Source organism: Corvus moneduloides, chromosome 1 (genome assembly GCF_009650955.1).
Source record: "Corvus moneduloides isolate bCorMon1 chromosome 1, bCorMon1.pri, whole genome shotgun sequence".
NCBI lineage: Eukaryota > Metazoa > Chordata > Aves > Passeriformes > Corvidae > Corvus > Corvus moneduloides.
Window position 1 is genome coordinate 7,968,624 of NC_045476.1, and position 25,000 is coordinate 7,993,623.

At 39.1% G+C, this 25,000-nt stretch overlaps 1 protein-coding gene across 5 annotated transcripts in view; it reads left to right on the forward strand.

The window, feature by feature from the left end:
• The window catches only part of RBM33 (RNA binding motif protein 33), a 101,446-nt gene that overhangs the window by 39,946 nt on the left and 36,500 nt on the right, over positions 1–25,000 (forward strand). For all 5 annotated transcript variants that reach the window (XM_032099088.1, XM_032099097.1, XM_032099114.1 and 2 more), the window contains exons 10-14: positions 649–707; positions 16,390–16,549; positions 17,448–17,779; positions 18,488–18,736; positions 19,524–19,811. In XM_032099088.1, the coding sequence (XP_031954979.1) occupies positions 649–707; positions 16,390–16,549; positions 17,448–17,779; positions 18,488–18,736; positions 19,524–19,811 (1,088 nt within the window). The remainder of the gene's footprint in view (positions 1–648; positions 708–16,389; positions 16,550–17,447; positions 17,780–18,487; positions 18,737–19,523; positions 19,812–25,000) is intronic.

Below are 25,000 nucleotides of genomic sequence, written 5' to 3' on the forward strand. Positions count from 1 at the left end.
TTTTCTGAAAAAGGTCTCCTAATTCTTGTTGGTGTCTCTATGCAATCACAGTCTTTCATCTGAGATCAGCATTCTGTGATCACAGTTGCACACACCACTGTGGTGGCAAGGCCAGATCTAAGTAGTTTTTGTGTGTTGTTAATTGCAGCTGCCTCATTTTACCCTCAGTGATTTTTACCAGCAGTGATTTTTACCACTTAATGTCTCTAATGTCCATGCTTTTTGTGGTAGCTTGGTGGTGAAACTGGGAGATGCCTAGGAAATGTTGAGTGGTGTGAAGTTGAGAAGGCAAACTAATCATATATCCTTCCATTTGAAACATGAAATTATTGTTAGTGTCTCTGTCAGCTTTGTCTAAGAGATGTCTTTGGCTGAATAACTATTCTAGTTTGCCTTCCTGCAACAAGGAGCAATTTAATTCTGGAAAATGCAGAACTAAATTATGTAAATTAACTAGGAGAATCCTAATTGCCCTGTTGCATGTTGCAGGGGAGGGAACGGTTGCTCAAAGTTAATTGTCAGAACTGTGACATGTGAGGGTAAAAGTAGCAGATTTTAATCATGGCTTTTTATTGCAACTGCTTTTGGAAATAACTACAACAACTGTTAGGTAAAACAAATGGTGTTAAAAGGTGCTTCTTGTTTCAGTGCCCTTGCTGCCAGTTCCCACCCAGCCACGACCTGCTGTAGGACCCCAGAGATTTCCTGTGAGTAGCAGCTGTTTCTTCTTCTCTGATATGGATAAGCATACATTTGCAAGGAAATATTAATATAGCAAATAAAAGCTGTTCCAGTGAAATATAATTTTAAGGATTTGTAAATATTGACAATACATTCTGCAGTTGAAAATGTTTGTTAAAAGCTTAAGGTCAATGGATTTTTGAGAGTAGAATTAATTCCGTTTAACTGTAAAATTGTTGAACCAGTCTCTCCAGTGGGAAAGGCGTGAATGCATCTTGTCTTAAGGAATATGGGCTTCATTTTATTACTTGACTCTTTCTGTATAAATAGAATCCTTATTTTATTTGATGTAATAAAAGGCTATTTGAAATAATCCCTAAGCTTAAAAAGGAGTAATACATATTTATTGTAAAATGCAGCAATCATTTTCATCATTACTAAAGGTATTTCAATGCCCTCATGTTTTTTATATATAAAAATGGAACTGGCATTGCATGACCTTGCTTTCTTTTATGTTTCTAATTTTGAAAACAGAGAAGACACTTAGCTGCTTCACTAGGCTAATTTCACTTCATAATTTTTTTTAACTCTTTGAATGGAAAGAGTACATGCTTCTGGAACTTTTCTTATCATTTCACAGTTTGGATTATCCTAAATTTCTAGTTGAAATGGTTTGCAGAGTATCAAAATAAGCAAAAGAAAATCTTGCTTGTAATATTACCTGAAGTATTTTATGCTTCCCAAATATATAAAACACACAAAAAATATCCTCTGTTGATGTGTGCAGGGTTGAAGGAGGAAAATAGGTGTCTAAACATCAGTGTAGTATCACACAGTAAGTTACTGGCATAGAGATCAGATGTGTTGGAAAGAAACAGATTTCAGAAACCTGCTGTGACTTTTGATTGCCCAGTGCAGAGCTGGTTGTTTTTAATGCAGACTATTTTTCATACAGAACATGTAGCTGAGGAATTGTGATGTCTGTATTTTGCAAAGAAACAGTCTTTACATTTCTGCTTTCTTCTGTGAGGTCTTAAAAGGTTAAGCAGTAAACCCACAGTTTCATTAAGTAAATTTGTGTTATATTTTATCTTAAAATATTTTTGAGCTATTTTTTTATTAAAAGTATTGTGGTTTTCAGAGAAAATAGTTTTCTTCAACAGCCTTTAGTATTATGGGGAGACCTTATTTATATTTTGAAAGTAATTTTAATTGCTATTTTTTATGAAAACCAGTGTCTTGCATTTGTTATTCTTTGACACTAAGTTGATTTGCCAGTAAACACAATTTGGGATGGAAAAGAAATTGGACGATAAGGAATACCTGTGAAGGCATTGTAATTGGCATCTTTGAAGTGTGTTTACATCAGTGTAGAAAAATTGGAAATTATTTTTTTCAAAATTGACTGTGAAATTAGATTTTAATTCTGTTCACTTTTGAGATTGCAAGTTGAGAAGTACTGCAAACCTAACTAATCTATATGCAACAGTTTTTAAAAGGGAATAAAGTAAATAGAACACTTTTTGGTAGGACTCTTGCTCCTTTAGCCTGCAGGAAAAACTTGACTACTTGCTGCCTTTTTATTTATATAAGCAGTGCACCAGAAAAGAGTCAGTGTAATTAAATTTTCATAAGGAGGAGGAGGGTTGACTTAACTAAGAGGATCTGGCATTGTCATTTGGTTGCCCTGACTGGTTTTTTTTCTACTTCAGCAGTAACGTGCTGCATGACCCTGAGAAAGGGGCTTCATCTTTCCATGGCTTACTGAGTTATAAAGTGGACTTCCCTTATGAAGTACTTTATAAATTTTGCATAGGTTATCAGTCATATTAGGATTAGGAATTAAGTGTCACTGTGTACATATCTCATGTTTGTTTTATTAAATGTAGTATGTTAGCTCTTGAGCTGAAGACAAATTTACTTTCTGACTCTAACGTTTTATCTTCAGAACTACCTTTTTTGCTGTTACATGTCAGATGCCTTTGTGCCATTATAATTCACTTGTTTATGTATAAATGTTGACTTAAAGCAATGCAGCAGTGGTTAGACAATTTTGACAAGCCACTTGAAAAAGATCAAAGACTTATTCCAGATTACAGTTCATTCAGCCTTTTCTTCACTGTATAAAGAATCTCTGGATATGTAATAACTTGAATTTGCTCTTTTTTTTAGGATTGCATAATCAAAGGATAATAGTTAACTGATTTTTCTGATTGCTTTGCTTCTAAAAGATGGTGGGGTTAGAATTAAATATTTGCAGTCTGCTTTCCCCTTGAACTTTGAACTGGGTGGTTTCTTTTGATTGAATGTGGGAGAGGTGGAAACATGAAAAATAATGAAATTCTTGCACAAAGAGACCAGAAGTGACCAGTGCCATAACTGAAACAAAATTTCTCTGAGTTCCTGTCTTACCTAGGAGAGAAACCTCTCAGTGCAGAGAGCCTGTGTGCTCCAAATATGGGAAGATCTTCAATCAGAGCTAGTCAATTGCCAGTCATAAATCTATTGGAAACCAGGTGTTGCTAATTTAGGGCAGATGAAATGACTTGTAACCATGTAATGGTTAATTCTTACAACCTTCTGCAGAAGGATGTAATTGAAGGGTTGAACAAAGTTGTAATGAACATGCTAACGTATGGCATGAGACCTAAATTATAGGAAATAATGTAGTGCTATGTCAGGCTAGTGTTGATCAGGACTGAACCTGCTTACAGTGGGGACTGATAAAATTCCCTTAAACTTGATTCTCAGTTTTAGTATTTCAGGGTAGAGCTCATTGTTCAGTTATTTCTTTCTTAAAACTTAACTTCTGGAATGTTTAGAGATGGAATACTGGAAAAGATGCAAGGGAATGAATCTGTGTTGCCTACATAGTTATTTTAACACTTAGAGTAATCTTGAATCAAGCAATCAAGTTGTCTTATCTGTTACTCTCCAAGTGTTTGACGTGACTTGGTGTGAATGATGTTTGAGAGCTATATGCAGCTGACAAGGACTGAACAAATGATGGATCTGAGGTGTGTCACAGCTGAGAAACATGGTGAACTTGTGGGATATGGGAGTTAAGGATGTGAATTCTGCTTGCCTGAATTGCACAGTACTCGTGGCTGTAGTTTATAGTAATCCAGTCTTCAAGCATGGTTTGAATTAACTTGGAACTGTGCAAGTGCCAAGTGCATGTTTTCTTTAAACAGTTTGAAGAATAGATTAAATAGCCTCTTTGGCAGAGTCCCGTAGGTCTGGCTTTATCATCTGCCTTTGCTTTAATGTGGTTAAGAGGCCTTTTCCCGAGTTCCTGTCCCGGTGTCACAGTTGGTATTTCACATTCTACTTTGGGGACTGATCCATTAAAAAGAAAGTCGCAGAAGACTTTATTCACAGACTGGTCATATGGATCTTCTGAAATTTTCATGTGTTTTCTGAACGATTTACTAATTCTTGTGGATGCCCCAGTGCAGGGACAGAGCTGGAGGGTTTTATGTTACACAAGAGGGACCACTGTGATTCCTGTCCTTCATCCTGTGTTTGTTATCTGGGCTAATTTCTCTTTCAATTCCTGTGTTCTGTGAAGAAAGATGGGGTAAAACAAGGGAAGAAGAGTTTAAATGGGAGAGGTATTTCTAAATGCTTTATATGAAGGCTGCTGCTAACTGACTATTACGGAGGCCAGGGCATTAGTGAGTATGAAGCTGGGAGTTAAGCTGATGGTCCAGGTTTTTTTATTCCATGTCTGAAATATTTCACTGTTTGCCTGAAGAAAAATTTATAGAGGCTTTTGGCTTCAAACATCATTTATTAACTTCATGAACACTGAAGCAATACCATGTGACACACACATGCAATATTTTACGGACATACGTAAATGAAAGGAGTGTTGTCATGCCCGCTTCAGGATGGAACGTGGCAGAGGGAAGGTGTCAGTGTTCTTCAGCCAGAAATTGTGAGTTATCCCTAGTATCCAGGTTTGTGGAGAAAAGGAAGCTGGGGAGAGCCTGCCTCACCCTGCTGAAGGTAGAAAGGGATTCTTCAGGTCTGAGGCTGCTCCCCCTCTGTCCATGACCCGGACCCTCCTCTGAAACTGCTGCTGCAGAGGATGCAGAGCCTGTTAATGGAGCTTGTATGCCTTTTGCCAGGAAAACTTTCAGGAAGTTGGGATAAATTCTCATTTAGCTGTTGTTCTTAACCTGTTACCCTGGATGTGGTGTGAGCTGGGCAGGTGTCCAGCCCACTGACACGTTTGGTTAGCTTTGGTCAACTTGAGATTCAGAGCGGAGGGAATGCTCTGAAGTGGCACCAAGCACAAGATACAGTGGCACCAGTGTCTACCTGACTAATTTGTGCCAGGAAGGCTTTGTTATTTTTTAATGCACAAAGCTTTTTTCTTTTGATAGGACACCTTAGTGCCCTGGGTGGGTGTGTTTCAGATAACTGTTGGATTCATGTCTGAAAAAGTTGAATTGTAAAACATAAATTATGTTTTATTCAGTATTTTTAAGACTTTATTAGGGTGACTTACCTCAGGCCCTTGTGAATAGCATATGTTGTATGTCTTTTTGATTCCCAGGGAGTTTTGACATGATTTGTTTTTGGAACTTCTTTTTAGAATAATCTTTATCTCAGAGCATACATTTTTTTCCTTTAAACCTCAAAAACTTTAGTAAACTTTATATTCTCATTCAGCATGCTGCCACTTGATCTCCAGCACATTAGGTGGTGTCTCAAATGGATGCTATGAAAGGCAGTTGATTAGCTTTGATTCATTTTTTCCAACACTTCTGGAAACAATAGTTTGAATTCTGAGCTTTCAAGTGTTGTTTGTGTTCCAGACACTGTTTTTAAATACTTCTTTATGATTTCATCTGTGAGAGGTTTTTAAACAAGGGACCAATCATTGCTCAAAACAGAAGTTGCTGTCCTTTATGGTCGCTTACTTGAAACATTTCTTTTAAGAAAGCAGCATATTAGTGCTATACAAATTAATTCTAAAAGGTACATTAGAATACAGCTTACTTATTTTTTCCCAGGTGATTCTTGGACTGACATGGATCACCCCACCACCATTTAACCAAACACTGGTTGGCTTAATGGTATTACAGTGGGCCTGGGTCTGTGGCTGCACCACCTCTTACAGGATGTAGAGGCAGAAATTTGCAGTGCTCTGAAAACAAAACTCCTTGCAATAGTGTTTGCCGTGTGTTGTGGGAAATGTGAATAGGGACTAGATTTTTTCCCAGTTGTTTCAAATTCAGTCATGAGTTGCTACATGTGAGTAAGGGTTTTGTAGCAATTGTTATTAATGTGGTCTCATATTCTGCAGTACTCACAGTATAGACTAATTATATAAATATCCCTGCATCTGACCACAGTCAGTCATTTTAAACTGATATTTAGTAACTCATGTGTGTTTGCAACGGTACGTATGTAGGAGACAAACTGTTAATGGGAATAAAAAGCCAATGTGAAAATGATTCTCTTACTTCCTCACAATTATTCTGCTTTAGCTATGGCTTCACTATAATGAGTAACAGTAAATGAAATTTTCACTCTATCGCTGTGTAGTAGTGGCAGATCACAGGTAGTGTAGAAAGCATTTTGTTTTCATTTAACAGGATACATGGTATCAGGTGGTGTTGATTGACATTTCTTGGACAGTGCTTTGCACAGCATTTCATGCAAATCATGTTTGAATGAGACTGCTGCATCAAATAACATTTCTTTCAGATTATAGCCCTTGCAGATGTGAGACAGAGCTTGTTCAGCAGCTGGCAAAAGGCTTTGGTTTTTAACAGGTACTGTTTTCACAACTTGACTGCAAAGCTCTGTAATTACAGCACTTAAGATAGTGAAGGAATGATGGGCTCTTTCTGTTATCAGATCTATAAGTAGTAGCAAGCAAGTGCAGCATGAGATCCCTCCAGCTGTCAAGTATTGTCAGGCTGCCATAGAGGGAATGCAGTTTAAAATGCAGGTGACATAATACCCAACATTCTCCATTTGCTAGTGGGCTTCTGATTAATCACGATTACCATACATTATCATACCATCAAATTTAATCATATCAATGAATTCCCATCTGCAGGAGGAGCAGCAGCAGCTAAACATGATGGTAACAGCTATTAAATAAGAGAGAAATAGCTGGTTTCTAAATGCAGTAACCCTTTAACTTGTCATGCTGGCTCCAGCGTGCACGTGCTCTGTAGACAGTAAAATAGAGCAGCAAACTTGTGCATTTATATTTTATAGTTACTGTCATATTCTTGTGTTAGGTGATTGGTGTTTAGCACAGCCAGGCAAAAACAGTTATAGATTTTATTTTTTCCTGTGTTAATAATGCTAGATTTTCTTCAGTCTCATCTTTACTTCCTGCTAAACACAGAATCACAGAGGCTGAGGTTGACCTCTGGAGGTCACCTGGTCCATCTCTCTGTTCAAGCAGGGCCAACTGAAGCCAGTTGCCCAGGAACACACGTGGATGGCTTTTGAATATCTCCAAGGATGGTGCAAGTGCACAGGCATCCTCAGAGTAAAAAAGTTTTTGTTTATCTAGATATATAGGTTGTACTTTGTTATTTGTATAAATGCAATGTGAAGCTTTTAATGCATTGTAAGCAAAGCACAGATTTTTATCAAGGCAAAGAGGTAAAAGTATTATGCATATGCTATTTTGCCATTAATTAAGTACTGTTAAAGAGTTACTTTGCAGAAATCAAGACTTGTAAAGAAATCCAATTAAAATATACAGTCTGCTGAGTACAATGCCGTAAGAGTAGTCTGGAGCTTAAACACGGAATAGAGAACTAAAATGTATCTATTATAATACCAGAGAGTATTAGGTGATAGTATAGTGATCTTAGGCTATTTCACTGAGATGAGAAAATGTCCTTTTAAAAGATAACTCAGTACATTTGTGTCATCACAATACAAAAAAAAGTAAATCTATAAACTGGTATTTGTTCACCTTCTGTGCCTTCAGTTCTTGCTAATTCTTTAGAATGTGAAAGGGGAAAAGCTCCGTTTTATTATAAAACAGTAAGTCACTACTGTTCACAAAAAAATGAGGCAATTCAGAGAGATATTACTGGTTGACTGTAGGATACCCAAAAATGAATAAAAAGCATTCAGGCCGTCTTACCCAACACATGAATAGTACCTGCAGGCATATTGGGAACTCTTGAGTATATAAAGTTCTCACACCAATGTGTTTGTAAGGTCAGAGATGTGCAGAACACCTCAAAAATGAGATTTCCTTACAGAATTAAAAGTTGTGAATCAGGTAAATTGATTACTAAATAATCAGGTCATTTTCAAAGTCCATGTTAGCAGCAATTCTGATTTTTGTCTTCTGTAAATCTGGCTGCTTCTTGGCTTTTTTTGTAACAACCTGAGCATTTTTTGTTAAAGGGAGGAACATCATCCTCAGGTTGCATTGAAGTTCTCTGACTTGTAGGCCACCAAGATACACATAAACACTGTGATAATACTTCCAAGGAATAGTCTCTGGGAAGTCCAAGGGAAAGGTGTAAATTTTGTTTAGATCTTATCCCATTGATCCTGAGAGCAGGAGGGGTCCAGTGTTTCTGGGTCCTTAATTTTTTACGCATCCATAAAACTGTTAGCTTTCAACACAGAAAATATGGAGAAGGATTTTACTGTCCTTTAATAAATGATTATCAAATCCTTATCTCTTAAGGGAGAGGTCATTGTTTTAAATGACACTTACGTCCCTTACACTCTTTCTCCAATTTCTATTTGCATTGTACTTAATCTTATGAAGATAGAGGCCACCAAACAAAAATTATCATGCACTCTTCTATACCCCACTCCTGCAGAGGATTGCAAACTTAAGCGAAACTGAATCTTCCAGATGCATTAGTTTAAGAATTTAGTGTTTAAAAAATTCCTTAGGTTTGTGGTTTGAGAGGTTTGGGTTTACTCTTCCTTCAGTCTGTGCAGGCTGCAACAGCTTGTCTGTCACACTGTTTCTCGTTATGGCCTGTCTCTGCTGGAAACACTCTTCCTTCATCCATACAGAATAGATGGATGGGAGTGTGGTTGTTTTGCACATCAGCACTTTAAATTAGGAGTTTAAATCTAGAGCTGGGATTTAGTTACCAATACATTTTCTGTGCCTGTATTTCATTAAGGACTCTCTAAAGCAGAAGTTCTCCTGTGGAGAAGTGGTTGCTTGTGGGCGCTTCTGCTTTGTTTCTTCTCTTAGAAACACATTGAAATTGGGAGTATTTTTGTCTCCATTTGCAACATGAATCAGTTCCTGCTGGATGTATTGCGGGGATGTCCTGAAACTGGATGAAACTTGATTAAAGCTAAAAATTAGAACTATTGTATACCAAAAGGTTTTATCTCCTGCACCACTAGGGGTTGTCAGTATGCTTGGATTACCCATCTCTGTCTGTATTGCCTGTGTTACTTATTTTAGCTATTTGATCATAAATTGGCTTAAATAACAGGGGATTCCATGCCTTTCTCTCCTGCTTGTACTGGTTTTCCATGTTGGCTGAATTCTGAGACCCTAAACAGTGAAATAGGGCATTGGTGACTTCTCTTACAGATGACCTGGACTTCTGCCTAAGCCTCTCAACACTCTATCTCTTGGAGTTGAGTAGTGTCAGAGGAGCTTGTCCAAGTTGTGTGGTACATTATAATATTAAAAATTGCTTCCAGCTTAGTTGAAAATACCAGCCCATTCTCTCTGACTCAGTCTGCCTGTAGTGCCAGGATCTGTGCAGTCCATGTGCTTGAACCAGTGCTTGGCTACCTTTATACATTTTCCCCTCAGAAAAAAATTCCCGAAACTTTAAAAAAGAAACTTTAAAAAGATTCACATGTGGGTAACATAAAACTGTTGTCTGGACTTCTATGGGGACTCTGAACTTTTTTGTCTATGATTGGCATGAATTCAAGGTGTGTTTTTTATATTAGGTGATCTTGTCCTAAATCTTTTGGAAAAGCCGTGGTGCTTGCTAGGTTTTAGATCACCATGATGGATTTACGTGATAGGCATCAGAGGAACAATACTGAATCATTGAAACTGTATTTAAAAAATATTAAAATTAATTTTATGATAAAAAATTTCCAGGAGTCATTCCTTTTTGTGTGCTATGCAGACTAAAACAAAGTACTGTGAAACTTGAAGACCTGTGTTTTGTGGAACATATAGATACATATTTCTACTTGAAAATTTTTGAACCATATCCAAGATATATGAGTGGTGTTTCCTACACAAGAGGATGAAAAGTCAGTTCCTTGCACAGAAAGTAGGCAGTTTAGGAAGGCTTTTTGAAAAGTCTGGGGGCTGCTGAAATAAGAGGATTAACATCTTGTGACAGATGGCTATAGTTTTAATTGTCATAGGTTATAGTGGTCATTATTCTTTGCATTTAAACCATATAAGAAGAATTAACTGAATGGCCCTGCTTAACTGTCAATGGGGTTCTCCTAGCTCTTTGCATTTTAAGTGAGATTAATAAATGAAAACATGTTGTGCAGGCAGGGTGTATTTTATTGAAAGATTCATGAAGTTTCAATGACATTGTTAAGGTATTTAATTAGTCTCATGAAAAAAAGTGGAGTGACCCTTTTAGAGAAGTTGATAAATCATATAATAGCTGTTAGATCCTCTTTATTCCTTGCTTTATAAGATTAACTTTGTGCTAAGCAATTTATGCTAAGTTTTCCCTTTTATTGGTAACCAAAGTTATCTGTGCTTCATGAATAGATTATTGCAGATAACATCATGTAATTAACAAGAGATGCAGAAAAGTAAAAGCACAATTTGTGTAAGAATTGTATGAGAGAAAATGTTAATTTCTTAACTAGGAAGGATATTTAAAGGGATAAAAGGAAGGCAAAATAGTGTAGTTCTTTGAAAGGATTAAAGTAACCTTATCTCATGTTCTTTCAGAAGGTGGGATTGCCTGTGTGTGTGAAAGTCATGTTCAATGAGCTATTCACAACTCTAATGAATTGTAGACACAAGTTTGCCTTGCCTTTTTTTTTCCAAAAGTGATTGATAAGGTGTAAGTTATGCCTTAACTATATTGAGTAATTGAAATTAGTAAAAGGGGAAATTGTACGACCTGCAGTTATTCAGAATTGTATAAAAATGTCAGTCTGGAGTGCAGTAAATTATGGTGTGTCTGGGAGGAAGAGTGGGTACATTCTTTTGGTAAGAGTAAACTTCACAAAATTAAAGATTTAAGACAAAATACCTGTCAGTAGCACTTCACTGTTCTGTTGTCTTCTCCTTTGAAGTATTTCTAAAATGTCTATGATTATGTTCTCTTTAGAAATCTACACAGAATCCTATTTCCGATGTAATTTCCTTCTAGACCTCAGTTCTTGTATTCTTACGCACCAACTTTTTTTTCCCTTTTTGAATTTTTGAAATAAAATTGCATGAGGATAAATTAAGTTACAGAGTCCAGAGCATTCCTTACAAACAGGAAAAAATACAGACCTCTGCTGGGTTGTTCTTACAGACATTTGGTAGCTGTCATGGTAACCATTTCTGTATGAATGTGAACCAACCTTGTGGGATCTCACTGGGAAGGCACATAAATATTTTGTCCTTTCCCCCAGTGTCAGAGTTGGCCCCAGTGTTGGGCTGAGATGCAGAACCTTGGACCAGTGGCTGATCATGTGAATCTGCAATTTTCTTTTCTTAGGTTGAAACCTGTTAGCTTGAAAATAGGTGGTTTTGAACACTGAGTAGGGAGGTTTCCTGAAAGATTTAATAATGGTGAAGTAATAGTTAAAATGTTTTTTTGCAGGGAGTCTTAGCTGATGTGTGTACTGAATAGTTGGGTGTAATTTGAAACTGTCTGGATAGTGAAACCATGAAAAATGGGAGTAACTACTGTGCACATAAAGATTTATTATGCATCTATGTTACAGTATGCTTATTTTATCAAAAATAGACCATTATGAAACCTGGCTTTTGCACCTGCTCTTCATTAATTTTTGAAGTTAAATAGCTCTGAGTGGTCTTTCCTACCAAATACCAGAGGGCAGTTGGGGGTTATTAGCAACAAATACTTGCTGAGTGTAGAATTTAACGTTAATGGTAAAATAATCCACTTCTAAAATTATAGTTTAACTACTGTTAAGCATAAAAAAACCCACCAAAAAGCCAAGCCCACCCTCAAAAGCTTTAAGCAATGGAGAGGTGTTACATTACTTTGTACTGGTTTTAGGACAATTAGAATTTGGCATAAGTAAAAGTTGAAGTGGTAGTATTACTGTATTTCTATTGAATTGGGAAAAAAAGTAATGTCATTTGAGAATAATAGACAAACACCTCATAACTTAGAAAAATACCCATCATAGTTTACATATTTTCTTTTTTTAAAAGAGTTCATGTGTGTCTGTAAGTAGTAGCTCTAGTTGAACATTTAAAGTTTTAGTTTCACATGGTAGTGTGTGATATGAATCAACCACACAATTGAATTCCTATTGGAATTATCCTGGAAGCTTTTTCAGAAGAAAAATCTCAACAATGTAAGTAAGATATGAAAATACATGCTTCCCCCTCCCTGTTTTACTGTTATTTAGGGCAGTATTTTTATCTTTAGGGACATAGGAGCAAAGCTGGTTTAGGGGAGAAGTGGAGGTCAGTCTGTCATGACTGTAAGAAGGAAAAGAATAAAACTAATTTTTTTTTTTTTTTTTTTTTTTTTTTTTTTTTTTTTTTTAGAAGCAAACATTGGTAATTCGTTTTTCAGCAAATAACAAGTGTCTTTGCAATTAATTTTGCATGATTGGCCTTTGGTTATCAGCCAAGAAATGTGATCAGTCATAATTTAGTAGTTTTTCAAAATGTCATGTACATAAAGTTAAAGTCTGCTCAGCAATCAGATAAGTAGGTATTTGTTAGCAAATCTGGACTCTTACTTAAAAACTGGAAAAAACCCCCAGAATTCTTAACTGCTAGGGATGGAAAAAAGAGAGGCCAATCGGAAGAGTTCCAAACTTCAGGTATTTCATTCTTGCTTTTTCTTGGAGTTACTTTGACCCAAACTTGTGTTGTGTCATGTACTTATGTGAAATATACTACTAATAAAACTAGAGAAAAAAATTCTTAATGTATCTTAGTGAGCATTTGTTGGATTTTTTGACACCAGTTTTTGGATAACAGTTGGATACCTGTTACTTTGTGTTAAATCAGTGCAGGTATTTAGAGGGCAGTAAATGTTTGTTTTTTAAGATGGATGGACACCTTTGGTACTGAAGATCACAGGGAGCTTGAAATCAGCATTGCTACTATTTTTAACAGTAAAATGTCTTGCTGGTTAACAGTTTGTGTAATTTTTTTGTAAATGAACTGTAATATCATATTTTAGAAAGTGTGACCTTTCTTAGACCTAAAATGACTATGTACTGCTCAGTTCTAAAATTCACCTAAAGCTTATTTCATAAAAGTTTGTTTCCTTATGATGGGAAATACAAATCTGTGCTCAGTGTGTGTAATACTAACAGACTTCAGTGGCCTAAACCAAGATGTGCTGGTTGCTGGCCTCATTTTAAATCCTTTTGGTTGAAATTTTCCAAATACTTTCATTCCAAGACTGAAACGGTGGAAAAATACTGTTGTGCCCAAGTGAAGTTATTTAGAAATGTTTTATTATTGCTCAGTTTCCAAGGAAGAAACTTGAGTTTGGCTGCAGTGAGGATGTTTCAGTACATAAGAGCTGTGTGAAATTCAACAGGACTTGCCATGCATTTGCAATTCGGGGCTGCCTTAGGAGGAGATGGATCTGGGCATAGTAATGAGGGTACAGGTTGGCAGGAGAGGGAAGGCTGGTACAAAGAATTGTTTATTTAAAATACAAATTCCTGCTGCTTCCCTGGCAGGAAAAAGAGGGGAAATGGCCTGGTGTAGGTGTACAGGCAAGTAATCAGGGGCTGAGTGGGGCACATAGGAGCTCTTCACCAGCTGCCACAACACGAGCTCACCAGTTTGCAGTCTGGAAGCTGGGAAGCTGGATCCATGCTGGGATTGGGAGTGAAAGTGGCAGAGTGAAAGACATGATGGGGGATGAGAGGATGTATCTGAAGAGTGAGCAGGACCAGGAAGACAGTAAGGCAAATTTGGCAAGGAATTAATATTGAGGAGGATGCTTGAGACCAGGTTACAAATGTGGTTGGAGAAACAGAGTTGGCTGGTTATTTTGTAGCCTAAGCCTGTTAACTTCCAGCCTAGCACTAAAACTGAAGTTTGGGAGTGAGGGGAGAGACTGATTAAGGATCTGTTACCTCAACCAGCACAGAATACATGGAGTTTGGAAAAAGCAGGTAGAGGAGACTGTGATCACTGCAGTGCCATTTGGTGCTTGGAACCAAGCCCAGACAGATCATTGCTGCTGCCAGTTCTTCAGCTCGGCTGGCAGATATGCGACACTTAAGATTTATTAGCCCAGGTTTCAGTAAGTTTCCATGTAATTTTTTTTTTTTTTCTGGCTATTTTACAAATGACCAAGATATGTACAGGCATTTGTCTAGGGTAAAATATGAGGAATTTGAGAGCTTCCAAGTCAAACTCTCTGAAAATGGGGAAAAAAGGTTGTCTGTCAAGACCATGTTCTGTCCTGAGATGCAAGATGTGTGACTACATGCTGTAAATCAGATGCAAGATTCAAACCATCTTGTGTGCAACTGCCCTGTTGAACTGTTGCAATGACCTTATGCATTGTCCAGTGATAAACTAATAACTAAATAGCTAAAAATGAGTTGGTTTTCTGGGTGCCTCCCTCGAGGATGTGCAGCATGTGGAAGGGCTGTGTATTCCCTGGGATTACTGTAAGAGCAGTACTTTTGAGAAACAGGCTTTTATCACCAAGGCTTCCAAGATGAGGGAATGCATTTAGCCTTAGTTTGAAAGTACCTCTGGCAGCTCCTATGTGCACTGGTGCTAGAGATGTGTTTGGGAGTGAAGGGTCAGGATCCTCAAGGCTTGTATTCAGTTGCTCTTTTGGCAGGCAGCCAGTGCTGTCCTGCTGAACATGAGGGAAGAGCAATGCAGTGAACATCCTTGTTGAGCTAAGCCTGAAAAGGTTTCCATGGAACAAATAAATGTCACTTTTTCCATCCCAAACAGCTCCCTCTTGCTCTAACTCTGTTGTCTGCAGACAGTGTGTGAAATTCAAAGGCAGTACTCGCTTCCAAGGTGGCAGGAGTATTGTGTGTTGTAACTGTTCACTTGCAGAAGTGTAGCAGCTCCTCCTACAAACTGTATGTTATGAGGACTGTCATGCTTGAGTGTAATGTAATGTCTCTTCACTAAATGAAATACCCACAGGAGACTGGCTGGCTGGAAGCACTGGCAAGGGGATATAGACCCTTTAATCTCTAGGAAAGATAATGTATTTATAGTTGATGGCTGTAATAATAACATAAAATAAGTAGTCACAGTCCTGCTCCCAAATAAGAGGTCTTAGTATCTCACATATCCCTGTTCAGGTGTTCTCAGGAAGGCCACAGATTTAATAATGGATCTGATCCTTGGTGCCTCTCATCTACTTACTTGGGCCTTGCCAATCCCAGTTATATTGTGCTGGTAGAAGACTGTAAAGCAGCTGTCTTGTGCTGCTTTGATAGTGAGTACAGTCCAGTTTCCAGGGCCATTTTTGCTGTGCGAGAAATTCCCTTGGTGAGCGCAGCTCAACAGATAAAAGATAAGCTACTGCAGCTTAGTTGTTTGGCCCTTTCCTGATGACCATACTTCAGCCTAGCAGGGAGTTTTTGGTGTGGAATCTGTTTTGAAAAGCTTGTCTTCAGCAATGTAAGTTTAAGCTTCAAGGTGAGCATTACATGTAGACAGAACAGGTCCCATCACTGGTTTCCTAATCCTTGTAATGAGGGAAGCAAGGATGTTCACAGATTATTTTCGTTGCTTACTTGATTTACTCATATAATAAGGAAATGGTTGAGAATATGATTTATGTGAAGCAAAGCTTATTCTGTGTATGAGGTTGCCAATATGTTTTGTCAACTTCTGATAGAAAAAAACAACAGTGTGAATTAGTCAATTAAATTTGTCTTCTGCAGAGTTCTGCTTTTGTATTGATATACTGCTTCCTGCAATATGCAAAGGCATTAAAAAAAGAAAAAAATCCAGTGCCTTACTGGAGGAAAGAAAATTTTGTACTCTTTCTTATAATGCTTCAGATGCTAAACTGTGAATAGACAGAAATGTTACTCTCCTCTTAATTCTTTTAGAAAGACAATTTCTTTAATTTTCTGGATGCCGTAAATTGTCCTTGCCCCCCCCCCCTTTTTTTTTTTTAAGTAAAGCTGCTCACTTCTGTAGCTTGCATTGTGCTAAATTGATGATGAAGAATAATATGGTTTAAGAAGATAAATGTCAAGAATGTCTTCTAAAGTAGACATTCAGATTTTTTTGGATTAATGGGAAAGAAGGTCAATAATTGCATGGATTTCAATAAGCTTGAGAAGAAATGGCATTCCTGTGGTGCTACTGATTATTAAAACGTTGTGAATTCATTTCAAGATACTGTACTTGGGTTTAATATATCTTCCATTGTGAATGAATGACTCAGTCAGGGCTGTCAGTTTGTACAGGTGATAGGAGATAATTCGTACAGCAATTGTATTTTTAAGAAAAAAGTTATAGCAGACAATACACACATTTCTGCATGGTAACCTTAATTTTAATTCTGCCTTTTTAAATAGGGCCCTCCAGACTTCCAGCAGCATACACCTGGACCAGTTCCTACCAACTTCTCACAAGCCCCAAGGCTGCCAATCCAGGACCAGTGGAGAGGGCCACCCCCACCACCTCCACCACTCCCTCCTCCACCTCCTCAGGACAGAGATCCTTTCTTCATAGCAGGTAAGCATTTTCAATCCCAGTAACAAATAACACCCACCTTTTGTAAAGTGACTCTGCACTGTGACTGCATATACCACAACGTGAAGTGTTCAGAAGAACCTGAAGGCTGGAAGATCCTATGTGATGTAGCCAGGCTGGTACATGCCAAAAATTCTGGTTGTTGTGTATATTTTTACTTTTTTTTATGTGGATTTTTACCTTTTTTTTATATGTCTTCACCTGTAACTGCCATGAATCTGGATATTTATATAGACACAAAAATAATTAATATCTAAGTGGCTGTAGCAATGAAGTTGTTGCACTTTGTTATATTTTGGATAAGTACTCTCTATACACTTGGGTTTCCATTAGTAAGTCTTAAAACCGCCTGGACTCAGTGTGTAATGTAAGAAATCTGTTAAGGTTAGCTACAGTGATAAAGCCTAGCAAACCAAAGAGAGAGAGTAAGTACATGTTTATGTTTATACCACATATATGTAATGTGTGTGTATACAGCATATTACAGACATTTTACACACATTTGATATGTAAAAATGTGCTATGTACCTGGTCATGGTACAATGATGGTGTCAATGTTTTATGAGTTCTTCTGTGCTTTAAACTATAATCACTGGAATCCTTCATTGATTTTATTAAAGTAGAATTTCCAAAAGGTATTGCTGATTCCAGCAAAGTACCAGTTGTGCTGGTCTTTCATGGATCAATTCCTTTTATACACAAGTGGCAGGAACAAGATAAACATAACCTTGAGGGTAACTGATATAATTAAAACATCCCATACAGTTTTGCATTCTGCTAATTTCAGGTTACTTTCCAAAACAGAATAGAGCTCTATGTTTCTGAAATGTGTTTGTGTCCCAGGGAGGTTGTCATTTAATCAGTTCTTTCCTTCCCACAGATCCGAGGTTCCCAGGTCACCCCTTGTTTGAGCAGCGAAGCCCCCCACCGCCACCGCCTCCCCCGCTTCTTAACAGCGCCCATCCCGTTCCTACGCAGAGCCCGATGCCGTTCAGCCCGCCCGGGCCCGCCTTTAACCAGCAGGGACAGCAGCCCGTGTATCCCCGGGAGCGGCCGGTGCGGCCCAGCATGCAGCCCCAGGGCCCGGTGGGGATCCTGCACTTCAACCAGCCGGGCTCTGCCACCCCGCGGCCTTTCATCCCCCCGCGGCAGCAGTTCCTGCAGGCGCCGGGACAGCCCTTCCTGTCCCCGCACGCGCAGCCCAGCATGCAGGTACGGGGCCAGGGGCAGGAACAGAGCCAGAGCCATTGGGATTGCAGGTCCGAGGGGTATGGCCCTGTAACGCCCTTACTGCTGTGCCTGGCGAGTGATGGATCTTCTCCCTGCTGCAGTGTCCCACTATTGTGCCCGTGTCCCGGTCTCTCTCCAGCCCTCTTCGGTCGGTGCCGGGTCCGCGTCCCGGTCTCTCTCCAGCCCTGTCCGGTCGGTGCCGGGTCCGCGTCCCGGTCTCTCTCCAGCCCTGTCCGGTCGGTGCCGGGCCCGTGTTCCCGGTCTCTCTCCGGCCCGTGTTCCCGGTCTCTCTCCGGCCCGTGTTCCCGGTCTCTCTCCGGCCCTGTCCCGGTCGGTGCCCGGGCCCGTGTTCCCGGGTGCTGCGGGCCGGCAGTGCCCTCTGCCGGCAGCGGCGCCCGCCCGGGTACGGAGCTCTGCAGCACCGCTGAAGTGGGGCAGGATAAACGTCGTTAGAAAACAGTGTAGAGGGCAGGGACCCTTGAGTTTGTCTGTTTGCACTTCAGCTGCTGCCTACACAGGTTTATGTGTAGAACAACCTTACACTGCTTCTGTTAGTCTGTATTTTTACTCTCTATGATTTTTGTTTAACCTGATTCGTAGCTGCTTATAGTTCTAAGGATTCAGGAGGCTGGATTTGCTTTTCAGGAGTTTATTACCTTGAAACTAAAATATTTTTTTCTTCATGCGAAGGGTCCCATGCATCCTCCAATACAGCCTCAGCCACAACCTCAGCCTCAGCAGCACCATCACCAGCAGCAGCAGCAGCACCATCACCAGCAGCAGCAGCAGCAACACCATCACCATCTCCAAGGGCCTCCGCAGCCCTTGATGCCCATGAACCAGCCACAGTTCAGGCCTCACATGCAAGCCACGCAGCAGCAGCCAAATAACAACAGGATGCAGTGTCAGCCACGACAGGGTCCAATGAAGCCAAGGCATGTAAGTGTCACATATATCAGTGTCCTGCGTGGGAAGCAGGCATGTAAGCGCAGATTACAAAACTCGCCAGCATGGTTTTTCAGTCCTATTTATTCCCTTCCTGCCCTTTCCTCTACTTTCATCATTTCTTGCTCATTTTCTGCCTTGATTGTTTTATAATCTACATTGAAAAATACCATGTATATCTTTTCTCCTCTCGTCTTTAGTGTTCTTTTTGATTTGGATCCAATAGGAGATGTTGCAGTTTCCCAAGAACTAGCAATGAAGGGGTTATGAAGGATAGATCTGCTTAATAAGACTTTACAACTGCTGGTAGTCTGTGATTGTGTGGGAGCCTAATTCTCTGACGTGCTTTCAACGTGAAGGCCTCTCTGTACCACTGCTAATCAGTTTTCTGGTTCAGGTAGTGCCTCCCCTGTCTTGTGAGTTTCCTCCCATGCAGCATATTCTGCATCTTGGTAGGTTTGGTAGCACAACAGTCTGTAGCAGTGCTCAAGACAAGGTAACTATAGTTTAGCATAGTTGCTTTGATTAGGAAAGTCAATCACACAGTGAAGCCAATTTCTCAGAATGGTGTTAAGTGAGATGAAGTTTTGCTTTTAATTAGAAAAATAGGTTATTAAAGCGTTCTAATTTCTGGGGGGTTTTTTTCTGACATTAAAAATATTGTGCTTCTTCACAAAGCTTGTTTTCCCAAACTTAACTAAATCAGGAAAATGTGGAACCAAAACAACTTCAGCCTGGTTTGTGGTGGAAGTCAGCAGTTTTTTTCCTTTCTGCTTTTCAGAGTACCCCATCACAGAATATTGTCAAGCGTTCGAATCAGCAGCTTCAGTCGACTGCTCCCAGGAACAGCAACTTGCGTGAGTTGCCAATAGCCCCATCCCACGCCATGGAGATGAGCAACAACAGGCGGAACTCCACCCCAGCTGCTCAGGTCAAACCCATTACCAGCACCATGTCTGCCACCAAGCCTGTCACTGGTGGTGTGAACTCCCAGGGAAGGCCTGAGATGAAAGCTAAAGCAATCACACCAGTGGGCCAGGCAAAGTCAGAAGGAAAATCTGAACCAGAGGTAAGGGGGGTTTTTGTTGTTGTTTTTAAGCAAAAGACCAACAACCAAACAAGAAACAAAGCTCTTGCCTTTAAAAAACTTTTCTAGTCTGATTTATGAACTGAAAGCACACTTAGTATATTATCCACCAAATATTTTTTGGTGCCACTAGAGGCCTCCCTTCTGAATTGCACTTTTCTCTTTTATTGCAATAGCAGAAACAGTCTCCATTGATATAAAAGGTCTGGAAGGTTGGCAGGGCTGCGACGAATCTGTTTTGCAGGAGAAGAGGCATTTCTACTAGGGAAAGGTGATCAGTGATACAAGCCTCTGAAATACTCATTTTGCCCATTTTTATCTTGGGGAGTTACAATTTATTTTATTTTCAGGTGATCTTACTCTTCTAAGTCTTACTCTTTCTAAGTCTGAAAGCCTCTTCTCTGTCATTTTGTATGATGCTGTATGCCTCAAAAGAAAAAAGTAGGCTATTTGGAGAGCTGTCTTTCTCTTGCTGTTTTCCTTTAGGCTGTTCAGTCTCTACTAGGCCTTGAGCATTCATGCAGGAGTTCATAGCTGTGCTGTCCATGGAGCTTCTTGCTCTTGAAAAAGAAACTCTCCCTTTTATGAAACCTTTTTGTGTGAGGGACAATAGGAGATGCTTTTAAGTTTTCCATTTTGGAGAAAGTGATGCTGTTTGCTCTGCTGGTACTCTGCACAATTGAAAAAATGAGATGCCAGTGTTTTCAGCTCCACTGGATTGTGTGGCGTGAACAGATGACCGTTTCCCTGCACAGGTCTCCTGGCAGCTAGAGAAGACTCTGGGAGCTCTGTTGGTTGGAGAGAGTGGGTAGGATTGGACTGATGGTGCTCTTTATCTTGAGCATGATGGCTAAATGCACCCTGTGTGCTTTGTCAGGCTATTCTGTGAAGAACTGTAAATCTTTATAGTTGCAGTTAACCATGAGTCTTGTCTCAAGGACCAGGTTTTCTTCAACAACTGTTGAAAGCTTTAATTGTGATAATGCTGTCTTCCTTTTAAGCTGCTCATGATTAGCTTTTCATCTTGTTCTTGAATTAGGGATGGTCATAACTAATTTCCATGAATGAGGCACAGAAGAAACCCAAAGCTACCAGTGTTTCACCTCTTGTGCACTGGCTTTGCAATGGAAATGAAAAAAAAATCCGTTTTTTAGCTTTTAATTTTCACCTTTTTTTGAAAAATATTTAAGTAATCTCTTTCCCCTCAATTCAGTCTCTTGGAATAATCTCAGTCACAGCAAATGCAGTGCCTCATAGAGAAGCCCCTGTCTTTCAGGCCACTAGTAAGGTAAGTCTTGAAAAATCAGCCACAGGCCTCCCCATCTAAAACATCTTGAAGTTATTCATAGTGTAGTCATATGAAAATTAAAGCATCAGTTCCAAAATATCTCTGGCAGTATTTAGAAAAGGATAAGAATATTTTTAAATTTTTAATTAAATTAACTAGAAAACTAAAAAAAAAAACAAAAAGCCCCAAAGCAGTCATCTTGTTGTCTCCATTTTACGTTTTAAACACACTCTAGCTTGTGGTTATCAAATGAACTAATCTTACTTGTGTGAATTCTTGGTGTATTACAAATAAAGCTTCCTCTTTATTTCTCTGTCAAAACTGTCATTGAAAAAAAATCTGATACCTGTTTTATGCAAGTTTTTGCAAAGCAGGATAAAAAACCAGAGTTGTATTGGAAAAAATGATGTCTCCTAGTAAAGCCTTTGTAGACAAATTTGGCAAGCGTTAGGAGAGTGTGAATGTGTGCACACAGAACCTTCTCCTTCCAAAGCACACCTGAACAGAGGATGGTGCTGCAAACAGTGTAGTAGCAGTTGTCCCACTTCTGCTGTGCCACTGCAGGTCTTGTTCACTGCTCCTGCTTATTGTCACTCCTACAGATGGGAATGGTGCACTAAGAATGCTCATTTACAAGCATTTAATCTTATTCTGCACTGTTGTTGTAAAGTAAGTTATTACATATCTCTCCTTAGGCAGATTGTAATGTTTTCCAGTCTTTTTTGTGTGTTTTTTCTGGTAATTAGCTGACTTCATCCTGTTCTTTTGCTTTCGATGACAATGAGAAAGAGTTAAGTTCTGTCACCTTTTCTAGCTGTATGGCACATAACTGAATCGGGCAGGTTATTTTGCAAGTGTCCTCAACTGGAAAATTAAGACTTCTCTTTGCATCTTTCTTCCTAAAGAGTCAGTGGCTGTATTTGTGAGCAGCCTATCATTCAGGAAGCACCAAAAAATAACAATATTGGCTGTTAGAAGTTTTGCTCACCCTAAATATAGATATCTGAAAGATTTGCAACATGAGTGACTAGAAGATTAAAAACTGTGTATTAATGGAATGCTTGTGTTCCTGTTCCTGTGAGGCTGCAAAATACTGACCTTAAATGCCTGTTCAGAATAGCTCTTACTCCCCAGGATTTAAACTTGTATATCCTCAGTCTGAAAGATCATTTTGTCATTGAAATAGGAAAGTCTGGATGATGTGGGCCTAATGCTGCTCCTGTTGAAGTCAGCTTAGGATAAGAGGAATTAAGGCAGTATTAAGCATTTTTGAGGTTAAAGAGGGAGAATGGAGAAAGGTGATATATCTTTAGGGGAAATGGATATTGGAGCTCGGAACAGGAAGGAAATTAGTAGAGCACTTCATAATCATAGGTGTGCTGATGTTAGTACTTACATTGGGATTAATGTCCTTGATGTACTTGAAAGAAAACCTTCATATACCATTTTTCCAAATCCAGTAAATTGTAAAATTTAGTTGCTAGATTTTATGTTGCTGTCTTTTTTAACAAGGCTTGCAATATAGAAAAGAGTTGCTGCATTAAATTACTAGATCAAATGTATCTGAATATTTTTATCTTTTTGGAATTAGGCTACCTGAAAAATTGAAAATGACTCAATTTGATTTTTCTCCATTTGAGATAGCTTGTCTTCCAAAATTTTGTAATGGTACCTCCTGTCTTGTGCTTAGAAGAGTCTTATCACAAGTTTTGGGGTTTTTTTCCAATTGGAAGTTGGCAAGAGGGCAGTGTGTTTCTTGGAGTAACTTGTAGCCTTGTTCTTTAGTCTCTCCCTGTTTGTCCAAGATGTACAGCACCTGTGCTTTGTAGGGTGTCTCATACCTTCCTCAGGTTCAGGAGCTGATGTTATCAGCAATGTGAAATGTACAGTGTGTGTATATGTAGGTACCCTTTAATTCAGATACTTTGTGGGTTTGAACACAAGCAGCTAAAGGATGCAATTTGGCTCTGGCTGTACCTTTTGCAAACACTTGGCATAAATTTTTGGACGAATTATTCTAGTCTCTTATGTTTTTAATGTTACAGCATAAAAAAATAAAGGCAAGCCTGCTGAATAGATCTGTGTTTATGCCACAGATCAAACCATTTTGAGTGCTCTGTTCTTGCACCCATTTTACTGAGACACACAAGTGAGCCTGATTGCATGATTCCTTTTTTGTTCCTTGGGAGCCAACCAGAACATTAACAGTGTCTGGTTCTTATGACTCAGCATTTAGTTCTATTAATTGGCAATTAATGCTGCAGACCTCTGAAAAAACGTGGGGTTTTAAATTTTCTTTTTAATTCACTATACAAAAAGCAAGCTACTGATACTAGGACTAAAATTTCAATGGAAAGTTTAATCCCTTGTTTTAGAGTGTGTCTTTGCTGTCTTTTCCTAAGTCCACAGTGCCATTCTAGGTTCCCCAGAAGAAGGATGTGAGACTGCTGCTTCTCTTGCTGGTGCCCTTCAGCTGGATTCAGAAAAGCAGCCTGTAACGTTTTCTTTTGGTGCTTTCCATCAAAGCTGCCTTGGACCTTAAGGCAGAAGAGAAACCTACAGCTAAGGCTCAGTCTGCCTTCAAATCTCAGTGAAATGCATTGTGTTCAAGCTGTTCAAAGATGGATGAGAATTTCCACTTGAAAAAAAAAAAAGAAAAAGAAAACAAACTCTCAAAACCTGGCACAAAAAAAGCCACCCCCACAGAACCAAGTGCATCTCTGGCCTTTTGTATTCTCTAGCCTCCTGTAAAAGGAGGAGCCATGTACTTGCATGATGCACCATTTCTTCATGTTGTGAAGTTTTCTACCCAAAACATTTGAAGATTAATAGTTTATCTAGGGAAAAGGCTGCTCCATGTTTTTCTGCTTTTTCACCTACAGATAATGTTGCTTCCAGACACAGGATGTGAAAATTATAATGGTTTGAACTTTGAAGGATGTACTTTCTCCCAGTTGATTCTGTAGGCACAATGCTTGCTTGCCTTGCCTTTTTTTTTTTTCCTTGGCAATCCTGTTGTTTGTTGGAGAAATCTATACGGGGCTTATTAAACTAATGGGATGAAAATCATTAGCAGTAGGCATTGTCCTGTGTTCATCTTGATCCTGTCTTGCCTGTTCCATATGCTGAATGTCCTCATTACATACTGTAGGTCATTATATGTACTATACGTCACATATATATCCCCACTCTCTAGGGTGGTGTATATAAGGTGCTCTTAAAGCTGAGGAGAAGGGGATTTACTTGCCCCTGTTTCATCCTGGTAAGGAGTTTGCTGTCCTTCTCAGTCTGTACTGTTGGGTCATTGTACAACTAAATTGAGTTAAACCTGACTTCTAATGCAGATATTTTGTTAATCATCACAGGGCCTTTATATTATCTTCCTCTAGCTGCAAGGGTATTTTTGTTTAGAATTTAACAGTAGTAGTAACTTGCTTATGGGTCTACCTCTAGCCTGTTGACAGACTGATCTGCAGTTGTCATATAACCTCAGGGCTCTTGGCCCTTGATTTTCAAGCTTACCCTTTAAGAAGGGACTGACTTCCTAGGATCATTGCTAATTTCTTGAGTTGAGTTTCAGAAAGGAAGGTTACGGATTATATTTGAGATCAAGTTGCCTGAATATTCTGACAGTGAATATTCTGCTAAGCATTCTTCTAACTGCAAGTGTGTTGGTAATAGAGTTTGTCAGTCATCTTTTCTGTGTTTAATTCTGGCATAGTTGGAATTAGTGTATCTGTCCAAGGGCTGTTGCAGGGATGTATTAGAGTCCCTCAGGATGTTCATTCCTTGTCTGCTGGCAGGACTCATTTAAGTGTGCTGCAAGTACACATCTCTCTGCTGCTGTGTGTAACCTTTGAGTTGGTGTTCTGAGCTTACCACA